The sequence below is a fragment of the Ochotona princeps genome, chromosome 4, assembly GCF_030435755.1.
Source record: "Ochotona princeps isolate mOchPri1 chromosome 4, mOchPri1.hap1, whole genome shotgun sequence".
In the NCBI taxonomy this organism is placed as follows: Eukaryota; Metazoa; Chordata; class Mammalia; order Lagomorpha; family Ochotonidae; genus Ochotona; species Ochotona princeps.
The window spans coordinates 45874551-45897657 of NC_080835.1; the positions used below are offsets into that span (position 1 = coordinate 45874551).

General features: G+C 45.3%; 2 protein-coding genes across 2 annotated transcripts in view; both read left to right on the forward strand.

Annotated features, from left to right (window-relative positions):
* Positions 1 to 979: 979 nt before the first annotated feature.
* On the forward strand, positions 980 to 2522 carry LOC101526597 (heterogeneous nuclear ribonucleoprotein A1-like). Its single transcript, XM_004593783.3, has one exon. It carries the CDS (start codon positions 1055 to 1057, stop codon positions 2168 to 2170), a length of 1116 nt encoding a protein of 371 aa, XP_004593840.1. The 5' UTR covers positions 980 to 1054; the 3' UTR covers positions 2171 to 2522.
* Positions 2523 to 4026: 1504 nt separating this feature from the next.
* The window catches only part of EIF4G2 (eukaryotic translation initiation factor 4 gamma 2), a 53016-nt gene continuing 33935 nt past the window's right edge, over positions 4027 to 23107 (forward strand). Inside the window, exons 1-2 of the mRNA XM_058662284.1 lie at positions 4027 to 4034; positions 9417 to 9612. Coding sequence (XP_058518267.1) covers positions 4027 to 4034; positions 9417 to 9612 — 204 coding nt within the window. The remainder of the gene's footprint in view (positions 4035 to 9416; positions 9613 to 23107) is intronic.

Here is a 23107-nt window from a genome sequence, read left to right on the forward strand (position 1 = left end):
ATGTGGGATACTAGTGATGCCGGCAGGAGCTTAACCCAGTGCATCACCACATTGGTCCCATGAATTACATTCTTCATTGTAAAACCAAAACTTTCACTGAAGAAGAAAAATCATCATGGTCTAGAGTTAGATAAAAAGATCAAAGACATGGTCCACAGAGACTAACAAATTAAAATTTGTTTTAGCCCATTTTTCTGTTAACCTAACAAAATACCACAGCCTAGCTAACTTATTTTTTTTAAGAATTATTAATTTTTATTGCAAAGGCAGATACATAGAGAGGAGAGACAGAAAGGAAGATCTTCCATCCCATGATTCACTCCCTAAGCCGCAACGGCCGGTGCTACGCCGACCCGGAGCCCCAGGAACCTCTTCCGGGTCTCCCACGCGGTGCAGGGTCCCAAGGCCTCGGGCCGTCCTCAACTTCCTTCCCAGGCCGCAAGCAGGGAGCTGGACGGGAAGTGGAGCGCCGGGCTTAGAACCGGCGGCCCTATGGGATTCCGGCGCGTTCAAGGCGAGGACTTGGGTCGCTAGGCCACGCCGCCGCGCCCGGCCTGGCTAACTTATAAGGAATAGAGTCATTGCGAAAAAAAATTGTCAGATATACTACTTTTCTGCCCGGTCGTCTAAATTATACGTCACCAAGCGAGTACGGTATCATATTTAGGCGAGGAGAATTAAAAAAAACTTTCAAGCACCTCCCCCCCACACCAAGTCGGTTCAAATCTGACTGATTGGTAGGCTAGCCAATCAGGACAATTGAGAGTAAATTACCCGGAAGCCAATGGCGTCCGAAGGTTGGAGCCTGCGCAGATCACCCAGACGTGACGTCCTCGAGGATGGCGGCAGCAACCACCAATAAGAAGGGGCGGCTATTTCAACGGTCCAATCAGAGGCGGGCGGCGGCAGAATCTGCCAATGGCGAAGGCGCGGAGGCGGGATTAAAAAAGCGAAACCGGAGGTAGGCAGGCGGATCCGTTGGTTCGTTGTTCCGTTCTGCTCGTGGACGCCGCCGAGGCAGCAGCTTCGCGCTCTCTCTCCTCGCACCGCCGTCATGTCCGAGTGGGAGTTTCCCGAAGAGCCCGAACAGCTGCGGAAGCTCTTCATCGGAGGCCTGAACTTCGAAACGACCGACGAGAGCCTGCGGAGCCATTTTGAGCAATGGGGAACGCTCACGGACTGTGTGGTGATGAGAGACCCGAACACCAAGCGCTCCAGGGGCTTCGGGTTTGTCACCTACTCCACCGTGGAGGAAGTGGATGCGGCCATGAACGCCAAGCCACACAAGGTAGACGGCAGAGTGGTGGAACCCAAGAGGGCTGTCTCCAGACAAGATTCTCAAAGACCCGGTGCCCATCTCACTGTGAAGAAAATCTTCGTGTGGGGTATTAAGGAAGACACCGAAGAGCATCACCTCCGAGATTACTTTGGGCAGTTTGGAAAAATCGAAGTGATTGAGATCCTGACCGATCGCAGCAGCGGCAAGAAGAGGGGCTTCGCTTTTGTGACCTTTGGTGACTACGATTCTGTGGACAAGATTGTCATTCAGAAATACCACACTGTGAACGGCCACAGCTGCAACGTCCGGAAGGCCCTGTCCAAGCAGGAGATGGCCAGCGCTGCTAATGCCCCACGAGGTCGAAGTGGTTCTGGAAACTTTGGTGGTGACTATGGAGGTGGCTTTGGTGGCAATGACAACTTTGGTCGAGGAGGAAACTTCAGTGGTCGTGGTGGCTTTGGTGGCAGCCGAGGTGGTGGTGGTTATGGTGGCAGTGGGGATGGTTACGACGGATTTGGTAATGATGGTGGTTATGGAGGAGGCGGCCCTGGTTACTCTGGAGGAAGCAGAGGCTATGGAAGTGGTGGCCAGGGCAGTGGCTATGGCGGTGGCTATGGCAGGAGTGGCAGCTATGACAGCTATAACAATGGCAGAGGTGGCTTTGGCAGTGGTAGTGGAAGCAACTTTGGAGGTGGTGGAAGCTACAATGACTTCGGCAATTACAACAATCAGTCTTCAAATTTTGGACGCATGAAGGGGCGAAACTACGGTGGCAGAAGCTCTGGCCCCTATGGTGGTGGTGGCCAATATTTTGCCAAACCACGAAACCAAGGTGGCTATGGCGGTTCTAGCAGCAGCAGCAGCAGCTATGGCAGTGGCAGAAGATTTTAGTGACTGCCAGGAAACAAAAGTTAGCAGGAGAGCAGAGCCAGAGAGTGACAGGGAAGCTACAGGTTACAGCAGATTTGTGAACTCAGCCAAGCACAGTGGTGGCAGGGCCTAGCTACTACAAAGAAGACATGTAGAGAATACTCCTGTGTATGGGCAAAAAAAACTCGAGGACTATATTTGTGACTAATTGTATAACAGGTTATCTTAGTTTCTGTTCTGTGGAAAGTGTAAAGCATTCCAACAAAGGGTTTTAAATGTAGTTTTTCTTTGTTTTCTTTTTTTGCACCCATGCTGTTGATTGCTAATTGTAATAGTTTGATCATAACGTTGAATAAATGTTTTTTTTTTTTAATGTGCTGTGTAAAGTTAGTCTACTTTGAAGCCATCTTGGTAACCTTCCCCAAAAGTGTAAAGTCGGAATTCATCAGGGTGATGCCAGGTTCCCATTGGAACCATTACACATGGCTTGGGGGGAGGAGCCGTTGTCCTCATCCTGGCAGTTTTCTGTTGTGACCTCCTGAAGCTCACCATTAAGAGCCACCCAGGCAGAGTCTTGGGATTATTTGGTTATAAAAGTGATTGTTGGTGCATCCTTTGCAGTATATTTAAATTGAATAATGGCACCAAATAAAAGTACAGATGGAAATTTAAAAAAAAAATAGAGACAGATGCCTGGCACAAAATTAAGAGGTTTCTGATGCTTCTTAGGTGCCCACATCCCGTATCAGAGTGCTTAGGTAAGTCCCCATTCCAGCAGCCTGTTAATGCACAGCCTAAGAGATGGGAGGTGACGGATGAAGCGTTCACGTCCCTGCTATCCATGTGAGAACTGCAGATGGAGTTCCAGGTTTCCAGTTTTGGTCTGGTCCGTGGGTCAAGTGGAGGAACTTGGGAAACTCCCCTGGTGGGTCATAGCTCCTGCTGGTGAACACATGGTCCAGACCTGGGGGTTGGACAAGTGGGCAAAGTAGCTCCAATGGCTCGCCAATGTGTGGGTTGGTAATGGAACAAGGTGGACCGGGCAGGTCTGAGCAAACCTTAGCTCACAAGCAAAATTAGAAATCAGGATGGAGCTCAGGTCATGCCAAGCTAGGCTCTTGCACCTGCTGGTCTGCATGAGCCAGGAATGCTAACCCACAGCACCTAAGGCAGGGGCCAGGACAGGTGAGGGGCTGTGCCAAGCTGAGAGAGCAACCAGTGGCATGCGCGTGATCTATAACTGGGGACAGGCCCAGTTGGGGAGCTAAGGGGACACCCTAGCTGGGTTGAGATTCCCACTGGTGAGGGTGGGGGGTGCTTTCTAATCTGGATATGGCTGTAGTCTCCCTTGGCACAAGTGTGGGCTGGGACTGGATGCACCAAGCCAGGCTAGACTCCAACACCATCAGATACTCTGGAGAACTAGGGTAGATGTGAGAGGGACTAAGTAGGTCTCAGCCCCTACTGAGCCACGTGTGAGCTGTGTGTGTGTGTCGATGAGCCATGGCTGGGCTGAAACATCCAACAGTAAGAACCAGATTGGGTTGAAGGCCAGTCAGGAAAGGCCACTCTTCCCACTAGGACAGGAGGTGAACTGAGTAGGGCTAGTATGCGCGAAATCTGGCACTAGGAGAGGTTCTGATGGAGGAGTCTGGGCAATTTTCTGGCAGGACACAGTCCCTGCAGGCAAGCGCAAGAAGCTTATAGGAAACAGCCCACAATAGGCCATGGAAAGTTACCCACCAGCATACATTTGGCACAGGTTGGGGGCAGACCAGGCTGAACCAGTTCACATCACCCACTGCGAATTCGAGCACCAGAACAGAGTGTGGGTCGAGCCACGTTCGGTCGCGACAAAAACCATTGCACATTACGAAATGTCAAGGTGAGGTGACCCATACCAGATGTGGCTGCAGTGCCCAACAGCACACCTGAGAACCAGGGAGGGAGGGGGCGGAGCTGGCAGGGGGAATGTGGTGGGCTCCACTGCTGGACAGCCACTTCCACTGGAGAGCATGGGTTGGGATGGGAGCAGACCAGGCCAGGCAGGGCTGCAACACCTGTGGGCCTCATGTGATCTAGGTTAGGGAAAAGCCAGCTTGGGCAGACTGTTCCGACTGGTGCAAGCAAAAATTCGAGTGGATTGGGCCCAGCGCAATAGCGTAATGCTTAAGGTCCTCGCCCTGAATGCTCTGGGATCCCAGATGGGTGCTGTTTCTAATCCTGGCAGCTCCACTTCCCATCCAGCTCTCTGCTTGTGGCCTGGGAAAGCAGTCGAGGACAGCCCAAAGCCTTGGGACCCTGCACCAGTGTGGGAGACCTGGAAAGAAGTTCCTGGTTCCTGGATAGGCACAGCACCAGGTATTGCAGCCACTTGGGGAGTGAATCATCGGACGGAAGATCTTCCTCTCTGTCTCTCCTCTCTGTACATCTGCCTTTCCAATAAAATAAATGAATCTTAAAAAAAAAATTAGAGTGGGTGAGGGTTGGTTGGGCTTTGCCACAGCATCAACTGGCAGGGGTTGGCACTGGAGGCTAAATCTGTCAAATTAAATCCCAGAACCGGGCCCGACGCGGTAGCACATGCCAGGATCCCATATGAGTGCCAGTCCTAATCCCTGGCAGCCCTGCTTCCCATCCAGCTCCCTGCTTGTGGCCTGGGAAAGCAGTCAAGGATGACCCAAAGCCTTGGGACCCTGCACCTGCGTGGGAGACCCAGAAGAGCTCCTGGCTCCTGGCTTCAGATTGGTGCAGCACCAGCCATTGGGATCACTTGAGGAGTGAACCATCGGACAGAAGACCTGCCTCTCTGTCTCTCCTCTCTGTATTTCTGCCTTTGCAACGAAAATAAACATTTTTTTAAGAAAATTAAGTTCCAGAACCACCTGGAGAGTGCATAATCCGGGAATGGGAGTGGCCTAGAAAGGAAATAGTGGGCTTCTCCCTCTTGGGTTACCACTCATAGTGGAGAGCACAAAAAGCAGGATTGGAGCAGGGGTGGCTGGACAGAATGGCACACACCAGTATGTGTGTGGGCTGGATAGTGGAGCTAGTTAGATTGAATTAGGCTTCAGTGCCATAGACATGTATGAGCGTGGAATGGGATGTGGGACAGACTGGACTAGTCTGCTGTACATACTGGCAAACCAGGGTAGGGAACCCGCCTGGTAGGGGTCATTGTGGGTTGTTCCAACTAGGCTGCAGCTCCCACTGGTTTATGTGAGGGGTGAGTGTGTGGTGGGTAGAATCAGGCTGGACTGCAACATCCATTGGTTCCAGTGGAAGACAGGGATGGAAACAGAACCGACCCAGCAACAGCAACCACCAGCTGATTGAGTCAATGAACTGTACCGGGCCCTGTACTTGCAAGTACATACAAGAATCTGGTCTGGGATCACCTCAGACAAAGTTTCTTTTGTGATCTCCCCAACTGAACTGCCGGACTCAGAACCCATGGTCGGTCATGGAGTGCAAGAAGTGCCAAAGCCGAGCCTCCTCAGAGGCTCAGACAGAGCAGTGGAGAGCATAACCAGGTGCACATAGAGGATATGGCAGTCTATCAGAACCTGCAGAGGATACCTGGCACCACAACAGAGGACAGAACAAATCAATCAACCACCCCAGGCATATGTTAGCAGTGAAAAACTGGGCAAATGGAGATTCTAAGGTGGACTATGTCAATCAGTGGATTCTGCAACAACTTCATCGTGCTTGGAATAGTGAGATTGGCAGCAATTCAAAACTGTTGAACTATCAAAACCACTTGAGCAAGACCCTAGGAGCATGCCCCACATCAGGGACCTGGGGTGGGTGGGAGACTGGGTGGGGCTTCTCCTTTTACTTACCCCTTTACCCCAGATACAGGAAAAAAAAAACAGTGTGGAAATAATAGTCTTACCCACTTTCCTGAAGCCCTTGAACCTTTTTGCCCTAATGAACTATATAAAGATTGTCAAAAATAAAGAAAATTAAGTAAGTAAAAATTTTTAAAAAGTGAACCAGTGAATGGGAACTCTCTGTCTCTGTATTTCAAATAAATTAATTAAAGAAATAATACAATGCATAAAATAAACTCTGAGGCATTCACCTTAGAAAATGGAAACTCATGCACAGCCAAAAAGCTGTACACAAATATTTGTAGAAGTCTAATTTATTATAAACAAATTGTAAATATCAAGAGGCCCTTCAGCAAATGAATGGCTAAACAAACCGTGGTCCACAGTACCATGGCATACTACTCACAATAAAAGGGACAAACTACATAATCTGGGTAAATCTGCAGAGAATGATGCTCAGTGGGGGAAAAAAATCCAAGCTAAAAAATGTTACATAATGTGTGATTCCATTTATAAAACATTGTTAACATTGTTGAAATTGTAAATTTATAGAAACAGAACAGGTTAGTGCTTGCCAAGGTTAAGCAGGGGCAAATGTGGACGAGCTGTAAGTGTGGCTATAAAAGGGCAACCGCAGAGATCCTCGGGTGATACACATACCTAACACAACATTCATAATCGTAACGTTTTAAGATATTTTGTCAATCAATTCAGAGGAAACCAAAGGCGCAGGCATTTGATCTAGTCTGAAGCTTTGGGGACACTTACAGCCCACATCAAAGAGCCTAGCTCTGAAATCTGCTGTGCTCCCAATTCCAGCTTCCTGTTTATGCAAATCCTGGTGATATGCACAGCATGTGATAGCTTAAAGAACCGAGTCCCTGCCACTTGCCTAGAAAACCTTGCTTGAGCTTTAGGCTCTGTCTTTGGCCTGGTCCAGTCCCAGCTGTTGGAGGTATTTAAAGTGCGTGTTAACAGATCAATCTCTTTCTCTCCTCTCCCGCACCCAGTTTCAAACAAATAGAAATGAATAACTTTTTAGAATAATGGAAAGCCATTTATTAGGGAAAATGGAAAAGCCTCAGAACTGGCAGTTGATAAACTTATAAGATGCCCAGCCTCACTGGAAATCAAAGAAGCAAAAATGAAAATGAGTTCTTCATCTATCAAACTGCAAAATTTAAACAGTGGGTTATGCAAAGGAATGCTGGCACAGTTATGGGAGACAGGGACTGCTATTCTTGGAAAGTTAAAAAGTTCCAGGCTTGTTTCCTGCACAATGGCTCAATTGGCTAATCCTCCCCACTCAAGTGCCAGGATTCCATATCTGGAACCAATTCAAGTCCCAGCTGCTCCACTTCCGATTCAACTCCCTGCTTGTGGCCTGGGAAAGCAACAGAGGATGGCCCAAAACCTTGGGCCTCTGCTCCCACATGGGAGAACCAGGAGAGGCTCCTAACTCCTGGTTCCGGATTGGCTCAGCTCCAGTTGTTGTGGCTACTTGGGCAAGGAGGAGAACTGGCAGATGGCAGATCTTTGTCTCTGTCTCTCCTATCTCTGTATATCCGCCTTTCCGATAAAAATAATTCAATCTTTTTTTTTTTTTAATTGGAAAGGCGGATATACAGAAAGGAGGAGAGACAGAGAGAAAGACCTTCCGTCCAATGATTCACTCCCCAAGTGGCCACAATGGCTGGAGCTGAGCCAATCTGAAGCCAGGAGCCTGGAGCCTCTTCCAGGTCTCCCATACTGGTGGAGGGTCCCAAAGCTTTGGGCTGTCCTCGATTGCATTCCCAGGCCACAAGCAGGGAGCTGAATGGGAAGTGGGGCCGCCAGGACTAGAACCAGGGTCCATATGGGATCCCAGCACATTCAAGGCAAGGACTTTCACCGCTATGTTACTGCGCCGGGCCCAAAATAAGTCAATCTTAAAGCAAAAGAAAACAAAACAAAAAACCCTCAAAGATCTCTCTTTCATTCTCTAACTCTGCTTTTTAAATCTTTTATAAATAACAATAACCATATTTGGGCCCGGCGCAGTAGCCTAGTGGCTAAAGGTCTCACTTTGCACACACTGGGATCCCATATGGGTGCCAGTTTTTGTCCCAGCTGCTCCACTTCCCATCCAGCTTCCTGCTTGTGGCCAGGGAAAGCAGTTGAGGACGGCCCAACGCCTTGGAACCTTGTACCTGTGTGATAGACCCAGAAGTTGCTCCTGGCTTCTGGCTTTGTTTTGTCTGAGCTTTGGACATTGCAATCACTTAAGGAGTGAACCAACCAATAGAAAATCTTTCTCTCTCTCCTCTCTGTAAATTTGCCTTTCCAAATTAAAAAAAAAAATTATAGTAAGCAATGGACTATAATGCAAGTTGAGGAGGTTGAAAATGGCCTTACGCATCTGGGACCAAATATCCGTTCTAGGAATTCATTCATACAGTCCTGAAAATCGTACTAAGGGTTGGATTCCTTTCAACAGCTAAGTGATTTTATCTCATTGTCTGGTTCACCCTATCGCCCAAAGAACTACAACAGCCATGGCTGAATTGTGCCAGGCCAAAGCAAGGAGCCCAGAATTCAACCCGGCATTGAACTAGGAAGCAGGAATCCAACCACCAAATTCATCACTCACTGTCTGCCAAGGTGTGCCTTAGCAGGAAGCCAGACCTCAAGCGGAGGCAGGACTGGCTCTCAGGCAAGCACTGTGAATAACAGCCAGCCCCTTGATCACATACACCTGTATAATAAAACAGAAGCTGTCATTGACACAGTACCTGAAAAACGTGATCCAATTTTCATGTAATGATGCTACGAGGCCTTGAAAGGCTAAACATTACAGACAATACTGAACTACATGGGTCTAACATTCAATGCTGCTGATACTTTAATACATCCCCTTCTCCTTAGCTGTTCTGTTATAAAGCTCCCAATGAGGAACTACAATACAAGGGTCTCCCACAAAACGTGTTTTTGAAGACAAGGGAGGACGCAGAACTACAAGCTAAACACCGGCAGGTTGTAGCCCGCGGAAAAGCGGGCGCCATCACGAAGGGCAAGGACAGAAAGCCAATGTTGTGGAGCCACGTGCCCACCTGGGACCCCGTTCAGCCAGGCTCAATCCCGGCCTGGCCAAAGCCCCTGACATGCTGCTACCAGGTGTGGAGAGGGCAAGTTTTCTTCCCCATTTCCAATGGGAATTCAAGGAAAACAGGAGGTATCGGGAAACAAAGGGGTCGAAGGCAACAGCAGCCAAAGTTCGCTCTCTGCACTCTCTTCCGGATACCAGGAATCCATTCAAATCGCCTCCGCCTGGGCACCTTGCCAGAGCTCCAGAAAATGCAGAGTCCTGGATTCCACTCCCGTCCCATAGGACCATCCATTCTATCTGACAGCACCCGGGAATCTGGATTCTAAACAAGGGACCCGGTGAACAGGGACCCGGAGCAGTTTGAGAACAATGGCTTCATCCACCGCAAAGACTGGGCCCAAGCCGCGGCCGCCAAAGCAGCAGGGCTGCGCCTCAGCCGAGCTTGGTCCTCTCCCCAGTCCCGCCCCACTGCTCTGCGCGGATTGGTGGCGGCGAGCAGCTCGGGCGCCGATTGGGTGGCGGCGCAGCCGTTCGTGGCGACTGTACGGTTCGGCTGCTAATTTTAAGTTTAGATCGGGACCGCCCCAGTAGCGCGCGCGATCTCTATGGAGGTGGCTGGGGTGATATCCCCGAGCTGAGAGCATCACCCTGTCCCCGCGCCCCTCTCTCCTCTGTATTGTTTTTCACTCTCCTCTCTGTCCCTGCCCCCTCCAGTCCGCGACGACTGGCTCTTGACCCTGTTCAGGCCTCGGCGCGGGTGAGGGGAGGAGCCGCTGAACAATGCGCCCTGTAATGGCCGCCGCGAGGAGCTGTCTAAAATGGCGGTCGCAGGCTCCGCTGGGCCGGCCAGGCGCGGCCAAGACCGTTCTTTGTTACTGATGGGGACGAAACAGGAAGACGGTGCTGGGTGCTGAAACGTTTCCGTGGGTGGTGCGCGGAGGCGACTGCCCCAGGACACGAGAGGAGTCCCGAGGGAGGGCTGGGCTGTGACAGGAAGCAAGCCTCAGCGAGGACGGTCTGCGGGTGGCGCGCGCATGTTGACAGGGACGCCCTGAGGGATGGCGGGTCCGGGTGGCGCGTCCCGCAGTCAGTCAGGCGCAGGAAGGTGCTGTCTCCACCTCCTGAGCCAGCGGCCTGCATCTCCTGCCCTGCCCTGCCCCCGAGGGTGTCGTGCACAGCTAAGGCCCCCGAGGGCTGGGGAGAAGCGTTGTGTTACCTGTCCGTCTGCCTAGAAAAAGGGACCAGAAGAAATGGGTGGGTTTCCCCTCCTTTTCCGAAAGAACTTGACTCTCAGGAGAGGCCAAATGATTTGGGGAACTACCTTTTCAGGGATAGGAATGAGGCCCTTTCCGGAAACAGAGCTTGGTATAGTCCTTGTCATCCTCTGGCCGCGAAGGAAAGGGTGAACCGGCAGCTGCATCGAGTTCTCTGGTGCTATTCGCCTGGAGACTGAAGGGATGTATATTTGCTGCTCTTGCTCCCCACGAGCAGTGGGGACTTCTGTTGCTGCTAATGTGACGCCCTTGGCTTTCTGGCAGTTGTAACCCATTGTTCATCCGTTTCTGTCTGCACCACCCGACTCCTGGCACCAGACTTTGTTAGTGCTTGGGAATTTACCAAAAAAAAAAAAAAAAATCAGGAAAACAAAAGTATTGGCCTGTAGGCTATGCATTCAAACTTTTTGGCCTCTATACTTAATGTTTCACTTGGGTGACAACCTGTGTCTGTGAAGTTATTAATAGTCCGCCAACTCTTTGGTTTGTTTTGAGATTAAATGAGGAATTTAGCAGTTACTAGCACATGTTAAACAATGACTACTGTAATTATTGGCTTATTGAGGGCACAACAAATAGGCAATAATTTGATGTAACATTAACATATAGGACTCAATATAAATTTAATGTGCTTCTTAGAATTAGATGCTGTGGCCCGGCGGCGTGGCCTAGCGGATAAGGTCCTTGCCTTGAAGGCACCCGGATCCCATATGGGCGCTGGGTGTAATCCTGGCAGCTCCACTTCCCATCCAGCTCCCTGCCTGTAGCCTGGGAAAGCAGTCGACAGAAGATCTTCCTCTCTGTCTCTCCTCCTCTCTGTATATCTGACTTTGTAATAAAAATAAATAAATCTTTAAAAAAAAGAATTAGATGCCATTTTTAAAAAATGTTTCCTCCTTAAAGCCAGGAGTAGGGGAAAACCTTGAAGTTGGATAATTACCAAAGCATTAAACAACATGAAAATACCAGCATTTTAATTGTGCTAGATGATAGGCATCTTTTGTTTCAGACCAAGATCTGCATTGGAGTGAAGAATCATTTACACTGCCTAGATCTAAAATAAACTGTAATGAGCGGTCATCTTGGAAGTTTGTAGTAGATTGTGCTTAATGCAGTGTCTAACATTAATTTTTCTCATTCTAGGCTGTTGGTTACCCCTTTCCCTCCTCATCTTCTCCTTTTATTCTTTTGAAGAGTCTGCATTTCAAGCTGCCATGATGGAGAATATTGCAGGAGGAAGTGCTCCTTATTTCAGGTATCTTCTTTAGATGTTAATAGGAACACACTGATTCAGGATCTAACATGAGATCACAAAACATACTCTGTAACCAGACTATTGTAAGATTTAAATCGAACGGAGCTGTATTTGTATAGTTAGCAATTAAAAAATTGCTGCTAGCCTTGAAGGGAGGAGAATTTAGATATAAATAACATCAACAATAAATACAATAGCAATAGGCATTAAAAAATTTAGAGATTCCAAGATCTGTAGATCTTGATTGGGGTTGGTAAATTATAGCCTATTTTGCACATAAAAATTAATTCGAACATTCTTAGACCCATTCTGGTTATTCTAGACAATATGTATGGTCTATCGCTGCTGTCATGCTACAGCTACAGAGTTGAATAGTTATCACCAAGGCTGAATGATTAACAAAGCCAAAAATATTTATTTTATGGCCATTTATAGAGAAGATTCCTAACCCCTGCCATGAGACATATTCCTAAAGGTCTCTTCCTTGTATTTATCAGCTCTTCATTATTTTTTAGAAACACAGTTCTCTAAATGTATTTTATAGAAATTCATATTCTCTAAGTGTGTGTGATGCCAACTGTTGTTTTTCTTTATAGTTTAATGTTTATTAAATATAAGCTTAAGTTTACTAAGCTCATTTCTATAGCTTTTATTTTTATGCGATAATCTACCTTTAAGAAAGGTGTGCCACTCCTGAGAGCACCAGGAAGTCGCGTGAGAAACCACCTAATACATGAACATGTGATGTTCTATCTACGCGTTGATGCATAGGCAGCCTTTACAAGTTAACTGATTTATTGCCATATATCATCTTTTTAATGATTGGTCATCTTCCTTGTATCTGTCTTGTAATTTCAACACATTTGTGATACTCAGTGTCTTCTCTAAATTAACCATGTTTTGTACCACAAACTCATTGCCCATGGATCTATTGCTGAAGCAAGGAAGGCTTAAACTAGAAGTAGAGTCTTTCTGTTATCAAGTTTATCCGAATGAAATGATCAAAAGATGGGATTATTACAAAGTGAGGATGAACAGTTGCAGCCTTCAGGTTCTAAAAAGTCAGAAGGTGAGATTTCCCAGGTCAAATTTATGTCTAATTCCAACAAAATAACAACATTTAGTAAGAAACCAAAACGATGAAAATATGATGAAAGTTATTTGTCTTTTGGATTTACTTACTTTGCAAACGGAGACATACCTCATGCTCAGTGTGTATCATGTAAAAAAGTTTTATCAAATAGCTCTTTAGCCCCTAGTAAGCTTCGAAGACATTTGGAAACCAAGCATGCAGCATACAAAGACAGAGACATTAGCTTTTTATTTCTTTTTTTTTTTTTTTAAGATTTATTCATTTTATTACAGCCAGATATACACAGAGGAGGAGAGACAGAGAGGAAGATCTTCCGTCCGATGATTCACTCCCCAAGTGAGCCACAACGGGCCGGTGCGCGCCGATCCGAAGCCGGGAACCTGGAACCTGTTCCGGGTCTCCCACATGGGTGCAGGGTCCCAATGCATTGGGCCGTCCATGACTGCTTTCCCAGGCCACAAGCAGGGAGCTGGATGGGAAGTGGAGCTGCTGGGATTAGAACGGGCGCCCATATGGGATCCCGGGGCTTTCAAGGTGAGGACTTTAGCCGCCAGGCCACGCCGCCGGGCCCCCCATTAGCTTTTTCAAGCAACATCTTGATTCACCAGAAAATAATAAACCCCTAACACCTAAAATTGTCGGTACAGATAATGAAAGTGCCACAGAAGCATCGTGCGATGTAAGTTACCATATAGCCCTGAGTGGAGAGGCTCACACAATTGGAGAATTACTTATCAAACCTTGTGCAAAAGATGTAGTGATGCGGATGTTTGATGAACAGTATGGTAAAAAAAAAAAAAAATAGATGCAGTACAGCTGTGAAACAGTACTGTTGCACGTCGGATAAAGGATCTAGCTGCTGACATGGAAGAGGAGCTGGTTTGCAGACTGAAAATCTGTGACGGGTTTTGTTACAGCTAGATGAATCAGCCGATGTTTAGGACTTGCTGTGCTGCTTGTGTTTATTTGTTACCGATTTAATAAGTCCATTGAGGATGATCTACTCTTATGTGAGTCTTTGCAAAGTAATGCCACTGGTGAAGAAATATTTAATTGCATCAACAGTTTTATGCAGAAACATGAAATTGAATGGGGAAAATGTGTTGATGTTTGTAGTGATGCTTCTAGGGCGACGGATGGGAAAATTGCTGAGGCTGTAATCTGGATAAAATATGCAGCTCCCGAAAGCACCAGTAGTCACTGCCTGTTCTACAGACATGCACTAGCAGTTAAAATAATGCCTACATCTCTGAAAAAAATGTGCTAGATCAGGCAGTCCAAATCATCACTTATATTAAAGCTCGACCACATCAATCCAGACTACTAAAAATTTTATGTGAAGAAATGGACACTCAACGCACAGCGCTTCTTCTAAATACAGAGGTGAGATGGCTTTCCCAAGATAAAGTTCTCATAAGACTTTTTGAGCTTCAACGTGAACTATTAGTTTTCATGGATTCTGCTTTTCGACTATCTGATTGTTTAACAGATTCATCTGGGCTCCTAAAACTTGCATATCTTGCAGATATTTTTACTAAGTTAAATGAGGTTATTCTGTCAATGCAAGGAAAAAATGTGACACTTTTTTCAGTGTTTGATAAAATGTCATCATTGTTAAGAAAACTGAAATTTTGGGCCTCATCTGTAGAAGAAGAAAATTTTGATTGTTTTCCTACACTCAGTGACTTTCTGACTGAAATTAACTCCACAGTTGATAAAGATATTTGCAGTGCTATTGTGCAACACCTAAGGGGTCTGCGCTCTACTCTGCTAAAACATTTTCCTGTAACAAATGACAGTAATGCTTGGGTTCGAAATCCTTTTACAGTAACTGTTAAACCAGCCTCTCTAGTAGCACCGGACTATGAGAGCATGATTGATTTAACATCTGATTCTCAAGTGAAACAAAATTTTAGTAAGCTTTCCCTAAATGATTTTTGGAGTAGCCTAATTCAAGAATATCCCAGCATTGCAAGACGTGCAGTTCATGTACTTCCTTTTGCAACAATGCACCTATGTGAAACAGGGTTTTCATATATTTTTTTAAAGATTTATTCATTTTATTACAAAGTCAGATATACAGAGAGGAGGAGAGACAGAGAGAAAGATCTTCCGTCCGATGATTCACTCCCCAAGTGAGCGCAACGGCTGGTGCTGCGCCAATCTAAAGCCAGGAACCAGGAACCTCTGCCGGGTCTCCCACACAGGTGCAGTGTCCCAAGGCTTTGGGCCGTCCTCGACTGCTTTCCCAGGCCACAAGCAGGGAGCTGGATGGGAAGTGGAGCTGCCGGAATTAGAATCAGTGCCCATATGGGATCCCAGGGCGTTCTAGGCGAGGACTTTAACCGCTAGGCCAGGACGCAGGGCCCAGGGTTTTCATATTATGCTGCAACCAAAACAAAATACAGAAAAAGACTTGATGCTGCACCTCATATGAGGATCAGACTTAGCAACATTATACCAATATTAAGCGTATATGTGATAAAAAGACACAAAAACACTGGTCTCATTAAGATTGTAGGGTTTTGCATGTCTCTTGAAAACTAAACAAATGTGAGATGAAAATAAAAGATAATTTACTTCCACTCTGGTATTTGAGGTCTTAAATGAAATACTCAGCTTTTTTTTTAATCCTACTTAGATTTTAAGAAAGCTAAAGAATCAAAAATTTAATCACATTGTATTATTATTGTTTTTTTTTTCCCTTTATACATCATTTCAAAGGGTTACATGATTATAACTGGAAAATGATGGCTCCACAAGTTAAAGTCCCAATATCTACCAACCTATCTAGCCATGCCTACACTGCAGCTTTCTAGTCCTGGGGAACCTGTTGCTATTCCTTAAACAGATCACATTGTTTCATTCATTTAGATCTTGGAAAAAAAATTGTTTTACCTTCTTACATTCTGACTCCTATTTGCTGTTTAACACTTTCACTTAATTTAGGGTGTTCCATTCCCTATAGCTTTCTTTTTTTTTTTTTTAAAGATTTATTCATTTTATTACAGCCAGATATACACAGAGGAGGAGAGACAGAGAGGAAGATCTTCCGTCCAATGATTCACTCCCCAAGTGAGCCGCAACGGGCCGGTGCGCGCCGATCCGATGCTGGGAACCTGGAACCTCTTCCGGGTCTCCCACGCGGGTGCAGTGTCCCAAAGCATTGGGCCGTCCTCAACTGCTTTCCCAGGCCACAAGCAGGGAGCTGGATGGGAAGTGGAGCTGCCGGGATTAGAACCGGTGCCCATATGGGATCCCGGGGCTTTCAAGGCGAGGACTTTAGCTGCTAGACCACGCCGCCGGGCCCGCTTTCTTTTTAAACCATGTTTTATATTATTGTATTTTTTTTATACATCTCAACTTAAGTGGGCTCATGATTCCCAGTGTTACTGGACTAAGTTCTTGGTTGTTATCTAACTATGTCTACATTATGTAGCAAAAGCCTTTATTCAAGTAGTGCTTAATAAAGGAAAAGAGCATGTTAATGAGAGTGAACCAACAAAAAATAAGAGTAGGAGTTTCCTACTATTCTCTGATTGGCATGTGTTTATGATTCTGCCTTGTAGCATGTTATGGCTCAGTTATTTTATTTTATTTTTTTTATGTGATACATTTTTTTATGGACAGGGATTCCCCCCGCCCCTTCCCACACCCTCCCCCCACAGCGGATTGTTCCACCTTGTTGCATTTCCATAGTTCAAATTCAGTTGACATTCTTTCATTGGAGGTATTTACCAAGCATAAAGTCCAGCATCTTATTGTCCTGGTAAGTTCAATGGTTTCTTGGTGAGACCATCTCTGGTCTGAAGGTAGAGCCGGCAGAGTATCATCCCAATCAATTAAAAGCCCCAACATAATATTTCCAACCATTTACAACATTGTGGCATTAATTGACATGGTATTGATTAACCAATATGTTAATAGGAAAATGCAAGTTCTCAACCACAACCTGTGACTTCTTCATAGACATTTCAATTTTGGTTTATATTCAACCATGTTTTATACACCTTAAAATGGCTATAGATTGCTATTCAGCTGTCTCATGCCTATTTTAATTTTATTATTTAGCAGCTTATAGCATTGAAGCATGTTTTTGCTGAACCTGGCTGTTTTTCAGGTGGTCTAACTCTATAATTCTAACAGGATATATGTCAACAGTTTAGGTGAGCATGTTTAGGAGGGGTGTGCAGAGAAATCTTCAGTACCCCAGAGAGGAGTAACTAATCTTTTTGTCCCACCCAGTGAGTTATAAGTGCATCCCCGCTGGCTTTTCCTGTTTCTAAGATTTCTTTGTTGTTCTCTGTCTATCTATTCTAGTTTTGTTTGTTTGTTTGTTTTGAGGGGTTTCTGGAGCGATCCTGATGGTTATTACGAGAGGGGGTGGGGACCCAAAATTGGAAGCAGACAAGGACCAGAGAAAGCTCCTCTCCCTAGTCCTGAAGGAAGTTTACTGTTCTTCTGTTTCTGCGGACCATTCAGGGCTCCTGGTTGTCATTCCGATGACCTTGGATCCTGCAAGGCAGGATTTGGGCTTCTTCCATCCCATGTGGTAGATCCAGATGGGGGTGGGTGACCTCAGTTCTTGGTCTCCGAAGGCACTCCAATTCATCATGGTCTCTTTGGCAGTTGGGATGTAGTCCTTGGTGCTCGTACTGATAGTCCTTGGTGAGGATCTAGGAGTCTTCAGGGTTGGGATAAAAGCCTCCTCCTGTCCGCCTGCTCCACTCTGGGGACCCCTCCCTGCTCTGTGTGCATGACCTCCTGTTAAGAGGTTGTTAGGATTACTCCTGATTCCCCCATTTGCCTTTGTAGTTTTGCTATTGTCTAATGCTAATTCGAGTCTGTTGTCTATGAGTTACCAGTTATGATCCTGATAGGTTATATTTCCCGTCTTCCTCACACCTTCTAGGGTGATGTAAGATTTCTCTGCTCTCCCTCCCCATTTCCAAGTATCATGGGGCCTTACAAGTACATTAGGTTTTACAATTCTTTGATGTAGATCATAAGCAATCTGGCTCAGTTATTTTATTAAGTAGATTTTTTTTTTTTCAAAGATTTTATTGTTATTGGAAAGCCGGATATACAGAGAGGAGGAGAGACAGAGAGGAAGATCTTCCATCCGATGTTTCACTCCCCAAGTGAGCTGCAACGGGCCGGTACGCGCCGATCCGATGCCGGGAACCAGGAACCTGTTCCGGGTCTCCCACGTGGGTGCAGTGTCCCAATGTATTGGGCCGTCCTCAATTGCTTTCCCAGGCCACAAGCAGGGAGCTGGATGGGAAGTGGAGCTGCTGGGATTAGAACCGGTGCCCATATGGGATCCCGGGGCTTTCAAGGTGAGGACTTTTGCCGCTAGGCCACGCCGCCGGGCCCTATTTTATTAAGTAGATTTGACAGCATCTACTGTGCAGCAAAAGTCACTGTGGAATGTGGGTTTTGTGATTTGAACTGAACTGTGGAGGAAGAGGGGAGGAATGGGAAGAACATTTTCATCTATTTCTTGCAGCCTGTATAGATTATTTGAAATTTCCATGAATTCTTGAAATGCTATGAAAGATTGTTCACTGACTTTGCTGTCTCTGAACACTTCCCATGTCACATTATGTAACATAAGTCAGTGTTAAATATTTTATTTTACTCCTGTAGCCAAGAGCTACTGTAGATAGCCATTATTTATTTAATCTTACTAATTGAAACTTGCCTCCTGTTTGTGCAGTAGAGTTACCTTCTCTTGTAAGACAGAAAGTGGTAAAATGACTAGGTTCAAGTGCCTCTTCTTGAATTTTGGTTATCTCATCTATAAAATTATTATACTTCCTTTGAAGGGTATTGTGAAACTTAAATGAGAATATAAACCTCCTCTAACAGTGAATAATAAGGAGTAATTGTAAAATATATATTCTCTGCCATGCTAAATCATGTCTCACTTAACTTTGACTCTACATTTTTAGTATGTGACCTACTCTGACCTAAGGCAGCAAGGTTAAGCATATCTAACCCATGATTTGTTTCTTTTTTCACCCTACTAAGTACACAGTTATCTGTCAAATGCCTTAGTAGTTGCATTGTATGTCATCAATAATCTTTAAAAGTATATTTATTTATCTTTATTTGAAAGGTAGATTTTACAGAGGAGAGATAGAGAGGTCTTCATTTGCTGGTTCATTCCCCAGATGGCTACAACAGTCAGAACTAACATAATTCAAAGCTGGCATTCTGGAGCTTCTCCTGGATCTCCTCGTGGGTGCAGAGTCCCATGGGCCATCCTCCACTCTTTTCCTATGCCATAAGCAGAGAGTTGGATTGGAAGAAGACCAGCTAGGAATTTCAGTACCTAAAGATGGGTCTAGTGCCAGGTACTGAATTGTAGATTATCATAACCTGTTTTAGTTATCATAACTGAATCTCAAACAGAAGATTCTTTCCTTCATGTTTCAACTCTGCCTAGCCTTCAGGATTGGTTTACCTACTCCATAAAAAATAGTGCAGAGTAAAGAGCACTAACAACAACCTCTGTTTGTTTTCATGCTTTGTGCTTCTAAAACCCTGTGGCTGCCATCTACCAATACAACATTCCTGGGACTCCAAGAAAATAGCTTTTAAACGAAATAGTAAGTAGCATTCCACTTTTTTTGTGAAAGCGCTATTTGAGAACTTTATATACACCCTCAAATGACAGTCTTCGTGCCTGTGTAAAACAGTAAAGTTCCCCCTGGTATAGCCAACCTCAGAGGACTTCATCACTATTAATGCATGTGTTTCGATAATTGAAATTGGCTTTCATTTCCTTTTAGAACTGACTGTCAGTCTTTGTCACCACACATAATTTATACTAATCAGTTCTTTTGGGTCATACATAAAACTTAACAATTTCTTTTTTTTAAAATTAGTTATATTGAATTATGTGACACAGTTTTATAGGCACTGGGATTCCTCCCACCCCTTCCCAAACCCTCCCCCCATGGTGGATTCCTCCACCTTGTTGCATTACCACAATTCAAGTTCAGTTGAGATTCTTTCATTGCAAGCATCAACCAAGCATAGAGTCCAGCATCTTATTGTCCAGATAAGCTCAACGGCTTCTTGGGGAGACCATCTCTGGTCTGAAGGTAGAGCTGGCAGAGTATCATCCCGATCAATTAAAAACCCCAACATAACATCAGCAACAATTTATAATGTTATGGAATTAATTGACCTAGTATTGAGTAACCAATATATTAAAAGAAAAAAAAATGCAAGTTCTTAACTACATCCTGTGACTTCTTCATTGACATTTCAATTTTAGTTGATATGCAACTGGGTTCTATACACCTTAAAAAGGTTATATATTATTACTCAGCTGTCTCGTGTCTATTTTCATTATAGTATTTATCATTTTATAGTGTTGAAGCATAATTTTGCTGAACCTGTTTTTCGGGTAGTCTAGGCTGGCTTATAACTCTAACAAGACATATGTCAACAGTTTAAGTGCAGAACAGTTTTAGGAGGGGTGTGCAGAGAAATCTTCAGTACCCTAGTGAGGAGTAACTAATCTTTGTGTCCCACCTAGTAAGGTATAAGTGAATCCATGCTGACCCTGTCCTGTCTGATTCTAAGCTTTCCTTGTTCTCTATCTATTCTAGATTTGTTTGTTTGTTTGTTTTGAGGGGTTGTTGGAGCGATCCTGATGGTCATTGCCAGAGAGGGTGGATCCCAAAGTTGGAACCAAGCAAGGACCAGAGAAAGCTCCCCTCCCTAGTCCCGAAGGAAGTTTATTGTTCTTCTGTTTCTGCGGACCGCTCAGGGCTCCTGGCTGTCATTCCGATGACCTTGGATCCTACGAGGCAGGATTTGGACTTCTTCCATCCTATGTGGTAGATCCAGATGGGGGTGGGTGACCTCAGAGTTCTCGGCCTCCGAAGGCACTCCATTTCTCCGTGGTCTCCTTGGCAGTTGGGATGTAGTCCTTGGTGCCCGTACTGATAGTCCTTGGTGAGGATCTGGGAGTCTTCAGGGTTGGGATACAAGCCTCCTCCTGTCCACCCACTCCACTCTGGGGTTTCCCCCCTCCCACCCGCTCCATGTGTATGACCTCCTGTAAAGAGGTTGTCAGGGGCCCGGCGCTATGGCCTAGCGGCTAAAGTCCTTGCCTTGAAAGCCCCGGGATCCCATATGGGCGCCGGTTCTAATCCCAGCAGCTCCACTTCCCATCCAGCTCCCTGCTTGTGGCCTGGGAAAGCAGTCGAGGATGGCCCAAAGCTTTGGGACCCTGTACCCGCGTGGGAGACCTGGAAGAGGTTCCAGGTTCCCGGCTTCGGATCGGCGCGCACCGGCCCGTTGCGGCTCACTTGGGGAGTGAATCATCGGATGGAAGATCTTCCTCTCTGTCTCTCCTCCTCTGTGTATATCTGGCTGTAATAAAATGAATAAATCTTAAAAAAAAAAAAAAGAGGTTGTCAGGATCGCTCTTGATTCCCCCATATGCCTTGTAGTTTTACTATTGTCTAATGCTGATTCGAGTCTAAAACTTATCAATTTCTTACATTAAAAGTGTCAAATTTAATTTCTGCTTTTAAGTTTTATTTATTTTTATTAGAAAGACACATTTACAGAGAAGGAGAGACAGAGAGAAAGATCTTTGATGAAAACTGGAATCCATTTGGGGTGCCGGCACTTACAGGTGGTGAATTATCCAGTCAAGCCATTGTGTGGGCTCCTCATATCCATTTTAAAAAGCAAAGCATTGGGCCTGGCAGCGTGGCCTAGCAACTAAAGTCCTCACCTTGAACACGCTGGGATCCCATATGGGCACCGGTTCTAATCCCAGCAGCTCCACTTCCCATCCAGGTCTTTGCCTGTGGCCTGGGAAAGCAGTCGAGGACAGCCCAAGGCTTTGGGATCCTGTACCCTGGTGGGAGACCTGGAAGAAGCTCCTGGTTCCTGCCTTCAGATCAGTTCAACTCCAGCTGTTGTAGCCATTTGTTGAGTAAACCAGTGGGTGAAAGGATCTTTGTCTCTCTTCTCTAAATCTGTCTTTCCAATAAAAATAAATAATCTTAAAAAAAAATTAAAGAGAAAAATGAAATTGTTTTGACCCAGTATCAAACATTTGTTTCCCACGTTACATGTGATCATCCAAGGGTATATGTATGTACATGCATGTACTCAACAAAGTTTCATAAAATTGTATTTGACTTTCCGGGTGATGAAGATTCCAAAAACAATTTAATGACCTATTTTTAGCTTATGATCAAATCTCATAATTTTGAAAAACTTGCATGCCATTGCTCTTAGAAAAATTCTTGAATATGCTGGCTCTGACCTAATACAAGGCAGTGAAAAGTAAGGGCAATGTTATAGAGACATTGGGGAAAGATGCCTTTTGGTCCTCAAGAAGAGATAAGTGCCCTGCATATGTGGGAGCTGAAATACTGCAGCTTTCTACCTGTCAGCCTGTGGCCAAGGTCAACACATCAGGGCAAAACTAAGAAACTTAAGAAAGTCAGTCAGAAGCCCAACTAAGCATCTCTATTTATTATTATTATTACTTAGGCTAATAAATGTCCTTTAACATTCAAGAGTGTTCAAGTTGATTTTTCTGTTTACCAAAGGCAAAAATCATCCTAATATAGTAGTCAACAGAAGAAGAATTATGACACTAAATTTTATTTGTGAAGTTACTGTGATGATGAGTCCCATCACCAACTAAGAAGTACTGAATGCTGGTAATTCAGCCCTCAACCATAGTGTTATTTGAAATTCTGCCACTGGTGATATTTTTAGATCAGAGCTAAATTGATAATGTGGATTGGCATTTTAGCATCAAATGCCGATTCATTTAGCATAGTGGCAATAAAATAAATTTGTTCATTATCCTTTATTTTTTTGAAAGCCAAGATTAGGATGATAGATTTTTTTTTTTGGGGGGGGGGAGCGGATATACAGAGAGGAGGAGAGACAGAGAGGAGGATCTTCCGTCCGATAATTCACTCCCCAAGTGACTGCAATGGCTGGAGCTGAGCCAATCTGAAGTCAGGAGCCAGGAGCTCTTCCGGGCCTCCCACACGGGTGCAGGGTCCCCAGCTGGATGGGAAGTGGAGCTGCCGGGATTAGAACCGATTCCCAAAATGGGATCCCGGTGTGTGCAAGGCGAGGACTTTAACCACCAGGCCACCGCACCAGGCCCTTATTAAGTGATATTTGCAGAGGAAATTATCAGCCAGCAACTGATTTATCCTGTATCTTTTGTTTTTTTTTCGGTCCTGTATCTTAGAAGTGGCTATCTGGGCAGGTGTGTCTGGTCTGGAGTTAGGGTATATCTATGTCCCTTAGCAGTTTGAGTCCCAGCTCTCGTTCCCAATTATAGCTTCCTGATGAAGCAGACACTGAGGGTGAGAGTGATTTAGTCCCTCCTGCATACATGAGTTCCTAGC

What these genes read in the sequence shown, in the direction of transcription:
- LOC101526597 (XM_004593783.3), top strand. Translation starts at nt 1,055, where the DNA reads ATGTCCGAGTGGGAGTTTCCCGAAGAGCCCGAACAGCTGCGGAAGCTC.